The following is a 15,770-nucleotide window of genomic DNA, read 5'->3' on the forward strand; positions in this document are numbered from 1 at the left end:
GATGCTCCAATGGCTCGAGAAGATTGAAAACACTTTCCTTCATACCCAATGCCCTCCAGACCGACGAACCCTGTACGCCTCAAGTGTCCTGGAATCAAGGGCGCTTATTTGGTGGAACGGAGTAGCTCATGCGCGTGGCGCAGAGGCTGCTTCTAGCATGCTCTGGGAGGAATTCAAGGAAATCTTGACGCGAGAATTCTGCCCTCCCAACGAAGTAAAGCGCCTGGAGGAAGAATTTTGGAACCTGAAGCAGTACAGTGGCGAAGCGCGCGAGTACGCGACGCGCTTCCACGAGCTAAGCTTGCTTGTTCCGCACTTAGTTACCCCTTCCCGCCGAGCCATCGAGAAGTTCCTTGGGGGTCTTCCCATGGAAATTCAAGATTCTGTATGGGCCAGAAACCCACTAACCCTCTCTGACGCCATCGAGTTGGCCGCTGTGCTCAGCGACAACCATGTCAGGGCAGGAACCCTGTTCCTGCGGGGAGCCGAGAAGACCAAACTCACCAAGACTGCCCCTGAACCAACCGAAACCAAACCAGAACCCTCAAACCATAACAACCTGAAACGTAGGCGCAGACCCAGTCACCAAGCTTACGCGCTTACCAACCCGCTTGTTGTCCAGCAACCCACCTACCAACCTTCAGTTTACGCGCCTAACCCGCTGTCAACCTACCCAACACCTCCTGTAGTCCACAACTATGCCTTAACCAATCCCGCACTCCCTGCCCCGCCAACCAAGAAACCTTACACAGGAACCCAACCCTTTTGCCCAACCTGTAGACTTCACCACCCACCTCAAGTCCCGTGTCGACAATGTAACCGATGTGGCCGCGCTGGTCACTCTGCCGAGTACTGTAGAGTCCCTCCCGTCAACCCAATCGCGCAAACACCACCAACCTACCCGCAAAACCCTCAACCAACTTACCATACTCCACGACCCAGGTCGTGCTTTAACTGCGGTGATCCCAGTCATTTCCGGAACGCGTGCCCGAGACTGCAAGTACAGATTACGCAAGCGAATCCAGTTAACCAAATTTCCAACCAAGCGGCACGCGGACGAGCTTTTAACATAACCGCGCACCAAGCGCAAGCGAATAATGACGTAGTTAATGGTACATTTTTACTTAACGGACAATATGCATCTATACTTTTTGATACTGGCACCGATAGAAGTTTTATTTCTCGCGCATTTGAGCAGAAGCTTGCGCGACCGCGCATTAACTTAAAAGAAAACTTTTCAGTTGAATTGGCTAATGGTGAAACTATTTTAATAAACTCTGTGATCAAAGATTGCACGCTTAACCTTAACGAAAACGATTTTCTAATCGACCTCATTCCCATGCCTCTTGGAAGTTTTGATGTTATTATTGGTATGGACTGGCTCTCGCATAATCGCGCCGAAGTTATTTGCGCCAAGAAGATGATTCGCATTCCTCGAGAAAATGGTGATCTTCATATCTACGGCGAGAAACCCTCCCGCGGCCTTAAGCTTATGTCTTGCGCTGAAGCCCGAAGACTTTTGCGGAAGAAATGTGTGGCATTCTTAGCCCATGTGGTCAAACCCGACGAAGGAAAGAAGAAACTTCGCGATGTCCCCATCGTGCGAGACTTCCCTTAAGTTTTTCCCGATGATCTTCCTGGTATCCCTCCCGCTCGTGAAGTCGAGTTTCGTATTGATCTTGTCCCTGGTGCTTCCCCTGTAGCCAAATCTCCTTATCGTCTTGCACCCGCTGAAATGCAAGAATTGGCAAGCCAACTTTTGATTGAGTTCTCTTATAATAACAGCTATCATTCGCCCTCGCGCGCTAGACTCCTTACAAGGAAATCTGCGCGAGGACCATCTGTTCCTCTGGCGCGCTAAGGATTGTATTTCTTCCCGCGGCGCGCTGAGAATCGTATATTCTTCCCGCAACGCGCTAAGAAACGTAGTTTCCTCCCGCGGCGCGCTAAGGATTTCTCTGTCTGCCTTCGCCCTCGCGCGTTCAGCCTCCTTGCGCGCTCAGCTTTCTCGCGCTAGTCTTGTATCTTTTCTCCTGTTTTATCCAGCCGTTTACTTTTGTAATGTCATATCTTCTGTGCTCTTGACCTGACCTGTCTTATGTCTGAAAAGCCACTTTCGGCGCAGCATGCGCACCAACCCCATTGGTTGGCAGAAAAAGTGACTGACATTATCTTTTGAGATCTGCTTTTCCATGCTTTGACCAGTACCTTTATCTGACCCTCCTTTACCTTTTTACTGTTACCTGTCAGCTTTTCCTGTTCCCCTGCTGCCACCATATCTTTTGATATCTTTTGCTTTTGGAACCTTTTTGCTTTTGTTATCTTTTGCTTGATCCTGTTGAAGATCTTTTCCTCTTTTCTAGGGATTGTGTTCCCTAGGGATTCCCTATAAATATATTGTTTTTCTTGGTTGTTAACACTACACACACAAACACTTAATCTTCTCCTTGCTCTCTGCCATTGTTCCTCTGCCGCCTCCTCCCTTGCCTTCCTTTGTTCTGCTCTGATTTCCGGTAATATATAATATATAATAATTTATTAAAGATACATATTACTATGCTAACATATACTCAAGACATAAAACAAATCATTAATCAATAATCTTTAATTATAGGTTAACTTTGCTTGTTTAAGAGTTGAATCTTGCATTATCTTTCATCGCACCATTTATCAAGTGAGTAATCTCGTACCTAATCCCTTTTTATTTTTAATGTTTTGGGATGTTCAGGCGTTCGTACGAACTTGAGTCTTAAACTTGTTTCTGAACTTTAGTCGCGCAGTATCCCATGTGTTATGGACGTTTACTTGGCTGTTTATTTGTATGTGTGAATCATTAACCGCTTTGTTCGGCCTATTCCGAAGTTTTCATGGATCCATTAGATGAACACGGGAGACCTATCGTTTACGGTTTTCTTTTGTTTACACTTGCACAGATGTTTTCTTGTTTTTGTGCTCAATTGGGAGCACGGATTGAACTATGAGCTATGAATCTAAGGCTTGGTCACAATCTGATTACACCCTTGTTAAACACCAGATTAACACGTGTTGCGCGCAATGTTATTATCTATTATTATCTATTAAACTTGATTTCTCACCGACACGCAAGTGTTGACGTTTTATTTTAACACATGTTCAGGTTTGCTGTAGCTGTTTCTGGAAGCTTGAGGACATGTAGGATATTTTCTTTTGCTTTGGACCTAGTTTAAAATGTAACAAGACAAATTTATGTTATTGAATATTTTGAGTTATAATATGTTGTTACTTTATGAAATTGTGTGTTGCGCGTGCGCGATAAATGTATATTAATAAATATTGACACCCAAATAGTGTCACGAGTAATGAAACAATATGTGGCGCCCCGATGTATAATCCGCCTTTGGTCGGGGTGTTACATCAGCCATCCCGAAGCTTCCGGTTCCATCCTTGATCGTATGTTCATCAAGATAAGTACTTTAACGATTATGTCGACATCGACTAATCGTGTGTGTTCGTTCTAGGCTAAGGTTTTGTGTGAAATACTGTTATGACCAGATTCTTAGGCTTAATGAATAGAGCTTAATTGATTTTATATGAATTTGTCTTGCTTAATTAGTTATCTCGTTGATTAAAGTTTGTGTTTGCGATTGTTGATTTGTGTAATGTTTGTTTGGTTGTTCATCAACATTTAGGGTTTAAGCTCTTGTGTCATTGAACTAGAATCATCAAACCTTATCATTGAGTTAGTTTTCCTAGACATAGAATTGACAATTGTGGTGTCCGGGTTCATTTATGTCAACAATTCGGTTGAGTTATCGTTGTCGTCATAAATCAAACCATACGACTAACAATTATTGTAAAACTAAAGACGAGAGAATCTGTGATTAATATATGGAACACATAACCCAAACCTAGAATGAATGCTTTCATTAATATTGTTTACAAATCATTTCAACCTAATCGTTTAGTTTAATTAATTTTTTTCTAAAAACCGCTTGACATCGACTGTCCGTCTTAGTTAATAATTAATTTTGTAGGACCAATATTCTTATTGTTTTTAGGATTGTATATGTCGTTTTAGTTTGCTTTTAGTCGGTGTAGTACGTACTCGGTAAGTTTATTTTGTAAGTTTATTGTGTAAACTTTGGAGAAATGGGGACCCTATATAAAGGCCACTTAACCCATTTCTCCACAACCCCTTTTCATAACTCTTGGAAATAAAGAAATTTCTCTCTCTCTCTCTCTATATATATATATATATATATATATATATATATATCTTCTTCTTCTTTCTTTCAAGCAAATAAACCAAACAAACTAAGATCCGAGATCCGAGTGTCGTTGGTGATTTCCGCTAACCAACAACACGGATTGATCCGAGTCAAGTCTTGAGATCCATTTAGGGACCTACAAGTGGTATCAGAGCTTTCGGCTTGACTTTTTGTGGTTTTCGGGTCAAACTTTTCGGGTTTTGATCTTAGTTTTTTTGGATTTGAGGTTGATTTCGTGTTCCTCATCTCTTTTGGAGTCCCTTACACCTTGGAAACACACGAGAATCACTAAATCTAAGTTTTTAGTATTTTAAGTTTTTGTGCCTGAGCTCAGATTCGGCTTAAAACTCAGATCTAGGCCGATTTATTGATTTTTTTGACTAAAGTCTTTTTGACTATTTGGAAGTTTGGGTGTTATATACTAAAAAAAAATCGCATCGGGTACTGTAGCAGTCGCTTTCAAGGTACTGTAGCAATCGCCGGAGTACTGTAGCAATCGCATCGTCGAGGTACTGTAGCAATCGCTTCGCACGGGGTACTGTAGCAAATCGTTTTGCTTCGCACGACGTACTGTAGCAACCGCTTCACTTCGCACAGGTTGTAGGGCCAATATTATATATTGTTTTTAGGAATGTATATGTCGTTTAATTTTGCTTTAGTCGGTGTAGTACGTACTCGGTACGTTTATTTTGTAGGTTTATTATGTAAAGTTTGGAGAAATGGGGACCTATATAAAGGGCACTTTACCCATTTCTCCATAACCCTCTCCAACTCTTTCACAACCCTTTCACTCCAGGACATAAAAGTTTCTCACTCTCCAAAACCTCTCCTCTCATTTTCTCTCTTTTGTAACAACAAACTAAGATCTGAGATCCGAGTGTCGTTGGTGATTTCCGCTAACCAACAACACGGATTGATCCGAGTCAAGTCTTGAGATCCATCTAGAGGACCTACAAGTGGTATCAGAGCTTTCGGCTCAATTTTTTGTGGTTTTCGGGTCAAACTTTTCGGGTTCCGATCTTAGTTTTTTTTGGATTTGAGGTTGATTTCGTGTTACTCATCTCTTTTGGAGTCCTTACACCTTGGAAATACACGAGAATCGCCAAATATAAGTTTTTAGTACTTTAAGTTTTTGTGTCCGAGCTTAGATTCGGCTTAAAAACTCAGATCTAGGCCGATTTATTGATTTTTATAGTAAAGTCTTTTTGACTTTTTGGAAGTTTGGGTGCTATATTCTCAAAAAAAAAATCGCATTGGGTACTGTAGCAGTCGCTTCCGAGGTACTGTAGCAATCGCGCGGAGTACTGTAGCAATCGCATCGCCGAGATACTGTAGCAAATCGTTTCGCTTCGCACGGGGGTACTGTAGCACCCGCTTCGCTTCGCACGGGTACTGTAGCAGTCGCTTCGCATCGGGTACTGTAGCAACTCTAGGATGTGATCCAAAAACCCTCAACTAGTGAGCTGGAGCTCTAATACCAACTGTAGGTCCCGATTCGGGTGGATCTAACAACGTCTTTGGATCAACCTTACTTAGTGCTAGCGGTAATCACACCAAGCAACCAAGAGGTCTCGGATCTTGAGTTTATTTTCGGTCAAGGAAAGGAGAAGTTAGAGAGAGAGAGAAAGTGATAGAGTTCTTGCAAAAGGTTTTCTTTTGTATATTGAACTTCAACAACATTGCTTCTCATGGCATGCTTCCTATTTATAGGGTAGCATGCATGAGAAGTAAAGTACTTCTAATGCCCAATGGGCTTCTTTACAATGCACCGTGGCCCAACAATGTACAAAACGACCCATCGGCCCAAATACATAACTAAATCAGTACAAAAGACTAACTATACAGACTGGGGCCTAACACTTGGCAAACAAACAAGGGAGAGCATACCATAGGTGAACAAGTGGCGTGCAAACAACATACTTGAATTGGTTCATTCTGACATTTGTGGACTGGTCGGGCCTCACTCTAACTCTAGTAAAAGATATATGCTAAGCTTTATTGATGACTTTAATAGGAAAGGTTGGGTGTATTTGTTGGAAGAAAATCTCAGGCCTTTGCTAGTTTTAAGGAGTTTAAAGCTAAGGTTGAGACTGAGACAGGACGGTTTATTAAGTGTTTGCAGACAGATAGAGGTGGTGAGTATTTGTCAAATGAGTTTAATAAATTTTATAGAGAACAAGGGATCAAGAGACAGGTGACTACACGGTTCACTCCCCAACAGAATGGAATCATGAGCGTAAGAACCGAACGGTGATAGAGATGGTGATTACTTTGCTTGCTTCTAAAAACATGCCCAATGTCTTTTGGACAGAAGCAGCAGTTTGGAGCTTTTATGTTCTCAACAGAAGTCCTTCCAAGGCTTTGCTGGATACAACTCCAGAAGAAACATGGAGTGGAAGCAAACCAACGGTTCAACACTTGCGTGTGTGGGGTCTTTGGCTCATGTTCATGTGCCAAAGGAGAGAAGAACGAAGTTGGATGATAGAAGTCATGTATGTATCTTGACAGGTATGAGTGAGGAATCCAAGGCATATCAGTTGATAGATCCCAAAACAATGAAGGTGGTAATCAGCAATGACGTAGTATTTGAAGAAAATAAAGCCTGGGATTGGAGTCAAGTGAAAGAAGAAGTTCATGATCAAGAAGATCTAACATGGGGCAACTGCACTTTTGAAATTGAAGATGAAATACAACAATATGATGCTGAATATAATGATGTGTTTGATCATGAATCGTCAGTGGAAGATCATGTTGCAAGTAATCAAAGCTCTGGTAATGTAACCGTTAGAGAAGGGAGGCAAAGAAGGCCCCCTAGTTATTTGCAGGATTATATGACTAGAGATGACATGTCTTCGGATGATGAGTTGAACATGATGGAGGAAGTGGATTTGTGATCCTATAAGGTTTGAGGAAGACGTTAAAAGTGATAAATAGAGAAAAGCGATGGACCTCGAAATAGAAGCTATTGAAAGGAACCAAACCTGGTCCTTGGTGGATTTGCCTATAGATGCTAAGTGCATAGGTGTCAAATGGGTGTACAAGAGAAAGTTGAACGAAAAGGGAGAAGTAGAAAAATATAAGGCAAAGACTTGTAGCGCGTGGTTATGGGCAAGAATTCGGTGTAGATTATTCAGAAGTGTATGCTCCCCTTGCACGGATGGATACTATTCGTTTGATGATTGCTATTGCTGCCAAAAAGGTTGGAATATTTGTCAAATGGACGTGAAATCTGCATTTTTGCATGGTACTTTAGGAGAAGATGTCTTCGTACAACAGCCCCAAGGTTATGTAGTTAAGAATAGCGAGCACAAGGTGTTCAAACTTGCAAAGGCGTTGAATGGTTTAAGACAAGCTCCCAGGGCTTGGTTTAATCGTATTGAAACTTATTTTGTCGATAATTGGTTCAAGAAGCGCAAGTCTGAGCATACTTTGTTTATCAAGGAGGGTCAAGAAGGTAAAATGTTATTTGTTAATGCTTATGTGGATGATCTCATATTCACAGGCAATGATGAAAAGATGATGAATGGATTTAGAAGCTCAATGAAGAAGGAATTCGAAATGACGGATTTGGGAAAGATGAGGTATTTCTTAGGTATTGAAGTCAATCAGACAACAGCCGGCATATACATCTCTCAAAGAAGATATGCAATGGAGATATTGACACGATTTGATATGTTTGAGTGCAATGCTGTTACAAATCCTATTGTTCATGGTTGCAAACTTGAACAAGATGAAGGAGAGTTTGTAGATGCAAGTTTATTTGAGCAACTGGTGGGCTGTTTAATGTATATTACTACTACTAGGCCAGACATACAATTTGTTGTTAGTTTGATTAGTCGATTTACGTCTAAGCCTACTTAAGAACATTATTTAGCAGCAAAGAGAGTTTTGAGGTATATTCAGGGCACTTTGGATTATGGTGTTTGGTATAAAAGAGGAGGAAAAGGTAAGATCAAGGTATTCACTGATAGTGATTTTGCGGGTGATCTCAATGATAGAAAGAGTACTTCAGGTAATGTAATTCTTTTGGATGGAGCTGCTGTTACTTGGTCGTCTAAGAAGCAAAGTATTGTGGCTTTATCTACCACTGAAGCGGAATACGTGGCTGCAGCCGCTTGTGCTTGTCAGGTGATTTGGCTTCGTGGTATCTTAGAAGAGTTTGCTATGAAACTGGAAGGAAGAACTACAATAAGGTGTGACAATACCTCAGCTATCAAGTTGTCAAAGAATCCGGTGTTCCATGGAAGGTGCAAGCACATTGGGGTAAGGTTTCATTTCCATCGAGATTTGGTCAGTGAAGGAGTAATTGAATTGGAATATTGTGGAACGAATGACCAGATAGCAGACATTCTTACCAAGCCTTTGCATAGGGAAGTGTTATTGAGGTTAAGAGATCAGTTGGGTGTGTGTTCACTCAAGGGCAAACAAGACATGGATACCATGTCAGGTTTGAGGTAGAGTTTGTTGGAGTGAACATGCTTTGAACCGTTGGACATTTTCATTAATCTGCTTTGAATAAAGTTGGCTGAGTTGGGTTTCAAGTTGTTAGTTTACCAAGTCTATTTGCTTTATTTTAGTTTCCAGTTGGTTTCCTTTTATGTCGCTTTGTTTGTTAGTTACCGTTTGTTCTTTTGTGTATTTATAGCCGGTTGGCTTTTAATGAGAATTAGGTAGTGTTTGTTATGGAGGAATGGAATGTGGAATGTAATAAGCCATTCCAAAGAAATGAAAAAAACATGTTTGGTTACCATGCATGAATGGAATGGATCATTCCAAATGGAATGAAACTCCTTCCATTTTTAGGATTTTCATTCCTTTGGGTATGGGTGTTTTTTTTTCATTCCTTCAAGGAATGAAAAAGTCAAAAAATCAACATCATTATTACTATTATAAAATTATATTATTATTATTATTTTCTAATTATAGTTATTATATTATCATTGTCGTTTTGTATATTATAATATAACTATTACTACATTATTAATATATTTTATTTTTAAATTAGATGAGTTAACATCTCACAACGCATATACAGTTTAACGATTTCGTTGCAGCACGAGGTCCTAAAAATACTTATTATGAATATTCATTTATTATTAATATTATTTATTTATTTTTTATTATTATTACTAATAAAAATATTAATAATGATAAAGTGATTAATCATTCCATTCTTACATGGTAACCAAACATGACAATGGAATGGTAACGATCCATTTCATTCCTTTTTCCATTCCATTACCACGTCCATTCCATTCCCTCATCTATTTCATTACCCTGTACCAAACATACCCTTAAGCTTTTGAGTGATAAACTGATTACCATTGATAACCAATATATCAAGCTCCTTCTCATCTCTGTGTCTTTTCATTTACATTCTTAATTAAGGAAGTATTTTTATTTTAGTAAAGCAATGTGTTTATGCTTTCTTTACTTACTCTTTAGATGGAATTAATCAATCACTTAATCTATCATTGAGGTTTTATTGATTCGTTCTAGATGCAAGAGTCGTGGCACTGCACCAGATACTTGATTATGATACAGAATCAATCAAAGGCCCTATGACGATTAGGAACTAACAAGTGGCGGTAATACTTATATTCGGTATTGTAATTAGTTTATCTCTTGCATAATCGATACTTGTGAACTAATTGGGATCAATGATTATGCATTTTTAAAGATTACAAGACCTCATGAAGGTAACTTAATTACCTATCTTCCATATTAATGAAAAACATAAAGCTAGATTAATTAATATGGTATGGTTTACCCGAGCCTTAAACCGACCTACTTAAATAATACTAAGAATAGCAATCTTGTTATTGACCAATATGATAAGAACACTCTACGGAGAGATCAGGGTTTGAATCTGAGTCGCTACATTTCTAAACTAGTACAGCGCTATGTACACTCGTTCGCGTCTCAGTGAGACTCGGTTTTGGTTCCCGACCTTGAACTAAGTGGTTGTTAATCTTATTAAGATTATCAAATTATTTTCCACATTTGGGGTTCTTATTCAAAATGGTTGGGAAACTCTTTTTAGAAGGATAACCGAGACGTACACTTTCAATTATACCGTTTTAAACAACGATAGTACACTAATTAATGAGTTAATGGTATTTTGTATTTCTTATAAAATAGGGATGCTTACCTACGTACGTTTAGAAATGTTAATTTATTTATTACTGATAGTCCTGGTTAATGAAAGTTTTCAAACTGAGAATATTTAATAATACTTCTCTACAGACTGCTATCTAAACAAATAGCATGACCTTTAGTTTATAATCCAAAAAATATCAATAATGTATCAATTCCTCACCTCACTGATTAGAATCCCTTATAATTCAATTGAATTTAGCTTGAAAGCATATACTTGTGTGTTTACACAACCGTTAAAGCTTAATAAGTGGTAGACCAACAAATTCATAATATGGGCAAGGGTAATAGTTTCTAATAAAAATAAAGCATCTCCATACTGTTTATTAGAGTTGGATAACAAAATATAAAATAATCACCATTAGCAAGTACTAATTAAATATATTTGCTTCTTTTCTTCTTTCTTATGTTGTTGTTGGAGCCGCTTTCAGCAATCTCCGTATCTTCCTGCATTTATACACATAAAAAATTAGGATATATGGGGAAAGAGCAGATGAGAACTAATTATATTTTTCCTAAGAACTCATGAAAAACACTTAAAACAAAATTACATAAATGATTCATAATAAATAAAAATTTTAACTGGTTTTTCATGGTTTCTCAAAATTCTCAGAATATTTAAAGTTCTCAAAGATAATCCTACCATATATATCTACGTTTAAAGAAAAGACATTTAGATCGAACCTTCTTAATCCACTTTTGTCCTTCATAATGATTATTATTATCATGGGGATGGGGAGATACGAGGCTCTCGACAAAACTAGCACGAGTGTGGTTCCCGTTGAAGGGCACAAGGGTACCATCATCAACATAATAATCAGTATCTTCATCCGGCCAGTAGTGTACAATATCATACTTGCTCTGACAATGATCATCAATATATAGTTCCCACTTGTTGTTTTTCATTACCCATTTCTTCTTAGTAGACGGAGGGAAATCACTTGTATATATGCATAGACATTCTTCTATAACCCCTAGTAGATGAGAGTAACTAAATTTAAATAGCAGATCAGCACCTGGTAGGCGGATTACTTTAAACTCCTCTGTAGATAAATCCAAAGAAATAATTACTGTCTTCTTATACTTCTTCTTCATGAACCAATGAAGCGCCCCACCACATAAGATGCCAGAACAAGCAAATCTCCCCGTTATCCTATACTTTAGTTGTCCAATAACTTTCCAAATAGATGATTTCAATGTTAACACATGAAAATTCGTCACTATGCTACCTGTCCGCTTTCTTCTCATGAACCCTACTATAACCTTGTAATCATCTGCAGATGAATCATAACCAAAACCCCAACATATTGTTTCTCTGTCTATAGAGATAGAGGGAATACGATGAGGTCGATAGGGTGGCGGCGGGAGTTTTCTATGTTCTCTAGTGGAAGGATTGGTTACCACTACCTCAAGAACATCAGGAGAAACACATAACAGGCCATCACAAGAACCAACAATATAAATGCAGTCCAACACATACAAAGATTCTTCATCGAAAGGTATTGGAAGACTTACCCTTCTGTGTCCAAGTTCAGGGTTGTTTCGATCAATCATGTAAGCATGCTTCAAGTGAGCTTTAACAAACAAAAAACTGGATATAATAGATTGCCATGATTTACACACACTCTTGCATCGGATTAGATCTTTCGGACGCAATCGTAACAGTATCTTCTCAATCACATGATGAGGTACAAGCTCCGCCATTCGAATAAGCTACCTGTTAGAGAAAGTCAGAAACATGAGACTGGTATGGAAGCTACCTGTTGGAAAATAATATATATTTAACACAACATTATTTTACAAACACTACCTATCTAAAACCAACTAATAAGATCGATCCGATCATCTCACTAATTAATAACAGGTGCAGAATTACCCTTAAAAGAATATATATCTGTTTACTAATTATGCAGGTTAAAGTTGACGAATTGGAATTAAAAGATTCATTCGTTTAGATAATTACAATAAACGAAACAATCAAGTTTAATTTTCGTATGCACAGGAAGGGGGTTCAAAGCAAAAACAAAAACAAAAATACGTGCATACCTGATTGATTATCGATCAGCAGAACGTTTAGGGTTAGAAAACTCGGTCAGGGTTCATGAACCTGGGTTTAGGGTTGCACGTTTAAATATACATGAGTTAAAATTTAGCTGGGCCTGGCCTTATAGTTTATATCGTAAGAGGCCCAAAACATACGAAGCGTGTGAGACAATCTGAAGCGTTGATATGGACATAATTAACATTATTCTAATTACCGAAGAGTGGAAACGTACAAACTAAAAAGGCCATTGTCGTCAGTGAAATTGAAAACTTTGGTACGTTATTTTAGCGACTCTTCAATTCTCTAAAAACCCTAATCCTGTTGAAGAACAATCAGCAATCGATCTTGAAGAACAACTCATGGCTCATCCATGATGATAAACCTTAAGATCTCGTTCTGGATTTACAAATGGCTCATTCACGAAGATCAACCTTAGGATCTCGTTCTGGAATTACAACCAAACGGTTCATTACGTGATTTGTTTATTGTTCCATTACTGTCATTACGTGATTGTATATACTAGTTTTGTTTCATACGTGATTTTATACCTTACGTCATTCTAAGAAATAATGTCATTATTACGCGATTGTATACAATAGTTTTGTTTCATTACGTGATTTTAAACCAGTTTTCTGTTACGTTATTCTAAAATATTCATGTCATTACGTGATTTGTATACACTAGTCTTGTTTTATTACGTGATTATATACAATACTCTTAAAAAATGTAAATTACGTGATACTAGTTGTAATATGTTATTATAAAAATGTGGGTCATTTTATCCGGTATTCTTGTTTCATTACTTGATTTTATACAATATTCTTGTATCATTACATGATTTACACACTGGTCTTACAAAACAAATTTTAAGGTGTTATGTGATTGCACACTGATACGTGATTATATAATATTACGTAATTACATAGTATGGACCGATTATTATGTAATTATGTAACATTACGTGATTATGTACCAATATTCATTACGTGATTTGTATACATTTTACAGGTACAAGCAATTATACCCTTCCATACCTATCCTTCGTACACTTCGTACGCTTGTGGCTTCTTGTATAGTAACCGGCACTATATATATGTGTGTGTGTATATATATATATATATAAGGAGAGATCAAATAAAAAAAAATCATAAAAAGTCGGCTAAAACATGATTTTTAAAATTTTTTTTTACCATTTCTTTTATGGCAAATTGGATTTTACTGTTTGTTTGTTTTATGGACCATCGTTAAAAAAAACTAAGCGTCGTTAGTTTGATGCTGACGTGTCACGTCAATTGCAACATCAGTCTGATGCTGACGTGGTTGGTCACGTCAGCTGCCACGCAATGAAGTTGTTAGGATCTGATCAGTAAAGTTCAACTCAATTAAGCAAATCAACAAGTAAATAATAATAACAATAGCAGTAAGCACATCGGAAATAAGAGAAATTCAGTTGTATTATAAATGTAACCGAATGATTCAAGTACTACAAAGGAATTCAGGAAATACAAGAAGAGTCTCTCAGCTCACACACGAGCACTTGAATGAATGCCGATGCAACAGTGCACTGGTATTTATAGAAACTGCTGATGTGAGCTGACGTCACTACTGAAAGTGACATTTAACAAACTAACTAACAACTACCGACCTATAACATATAACTACCGTAAATACTACAAACTACTGACTAGACTATAAACTACTGAGTCTTCAAGTCTTCATCAGTAGTTGGTCATGGTTGTTCTTTTGGTCAGTACTTTAGTTATTGCTTCTTCGGTAGTGGTAGAATGGTAGTTTGCTTCATGTCGGTACTTCCAGTAAAGACTCTTCGGTAGTTCAGGTTTCCTCAGCAGTACTTGCTTTTATTCTCTAACTCTTGTGGACAGCGTTTAAAGTTAAGGTTTTATCAGTTCTTGCTTTGTTCTTGATCACTGTTCCTGCTTCATCTAATTTGTTTCTAAAAACCCATCTTGTACCAATTGCACACTTATTGGGAGGCAATGGTGCAAGATCACAAACTCTCGGTTTTTGAAACTGCAACAATCCATCTTGCATAGCTTGAACCAATTAGTATCTCTTAAAGCTTCCTGATACTTCTTAGGCTCAATCTATGAAATGAAGACTGCATGCATGTTAAGATCTGACGCCTGAAGTAATGTCTCTAATGATATTATCCAGAGGATGAGTGGTAACTTCAGTATAATCTAATCAGGTTGGAGTTCAGTTTGAAAGGAATCAGGCTGTTCAGGGGAACTACTGATGCATTGTCAGCGGTAGTTTGATCATCAGTTTGAACTTCTTCCTCAGGAGTTATTTCAGTGATTTGAACACTTGAAGGTTTTACTTGTGGGATGAATGAAATTTGTAGGTCCCGAAACCGAATCCGACAACCAACGACTTGTTCTTGACAAGCGCTCGAGACGGGTGCGGTATAAACAAACGATCGAACAAATATATAAAGATTATATTGAACGACTCCGAACCGGTAACAAAAGATTCATAACATAAAACGAACCGATCCCTCCCAAGGCGAGCTCCCCTTGGGTGGTTGTTTACACAATACAAAACACACACATAAACAAGAACAACAAGTCCCTACTTATAACCTAACACATAATCTTAGAAGCTTTCCCGTTGAAGTTAAACGTTCGTCGAAGCTCTCGTCTCGTATCCGAATTTACTCGCCGACATTGATGGTTGGGTAAAAGTTAACTATTATTATATATTAATTAGTTAATTTCAGTTAAATAAACTAACGAACATTGGTACTTTAAGAGTTGTTATGTGTTTTCAGGAACTTGGAGGCTATGGAGCTTATTGAGGATATTTACGGGCTTGGAATGAAGACTTAGAAGTGAGAAATTGGAAGTGCACGCATCACGAGGCATTAAAAGGAATTAAATGATTTTTCTGGCGAAAAGAACATCTTCTAGATACAAGAAGATGCAAGAAGGGCAACTTAGCGATACGCGAAGTTGCTGGATATAGGGTCCGACTATTTTGTCCTTCGCGATACGCGAAGAAGCAAGCCAAGACATCTTCGCGATACGCGAAGATGCTCAAAGTCGGCAAAAATTAAGGTTTGCCTTATATAAACCCATTAACCTCTCCATTCGGCATATTACAACTTCCAGAGGCAAAAGATAGGGGTGAGCATAAAACCGATTTAACCGAACCGAAACCGAATAACCAAAAAAATCCAAACCGAAGCATTAACCGACGATTAATGTTTTAGTTTTTCGGAAAACTGATTTTTGGGTTTAGGTTAGGTTACCCATTTTTAAAAAAAATCGAAAAAAACCGAAACGAACCGAACCGATTAATCA

The 15,770-nt window shown here is 38.2% G+C and overlaps 1 protein-coding gene across 1 annotated transcript; it reads right to left on the reverse strand.

The window, feature by feature from the left end:
- Positions 1-10,778: 10,778 nt before the first annotated feature.
- Positions 10,779-12,107, reverse strand: LOC143634943 (putative F-box/kelch-repeat protein At1g12870). Its single transcript, XM_077103121.1, has 2 exons — positions 11,088-12,107; positions 10,779-10,850 (listed from the first exon to the last, which is right to left on the reverse strand). The coding sequence occupies exons 1-2, from the start codon at positions 12,105-12,107 to the stop codon at positions 10,779-10,781; spliced, it is 1,092 nt and encodes a 363-aa protein (XP_076959236.1).
- Between the last annotated feature and the right edge of the window lie 3,663 nt (positions 12,108-15,770).

This window comes from Bidens hawaiensis, unplaced genomic scaffold, assembly GCF_021521415.1.
Source record: "Bidens hawaiensis isolate Kalapana, Puna unplaced genomic scaffold, B.hawaiensis_p1.1 tig00000001_1, whole genome shotgun sequence".
NCBI lineage: Eukaryota > Viridiplantae > Streptophyta > Magnoliopsida > Asterales > Asteraceae > Bidens > Bidens hawaiensis.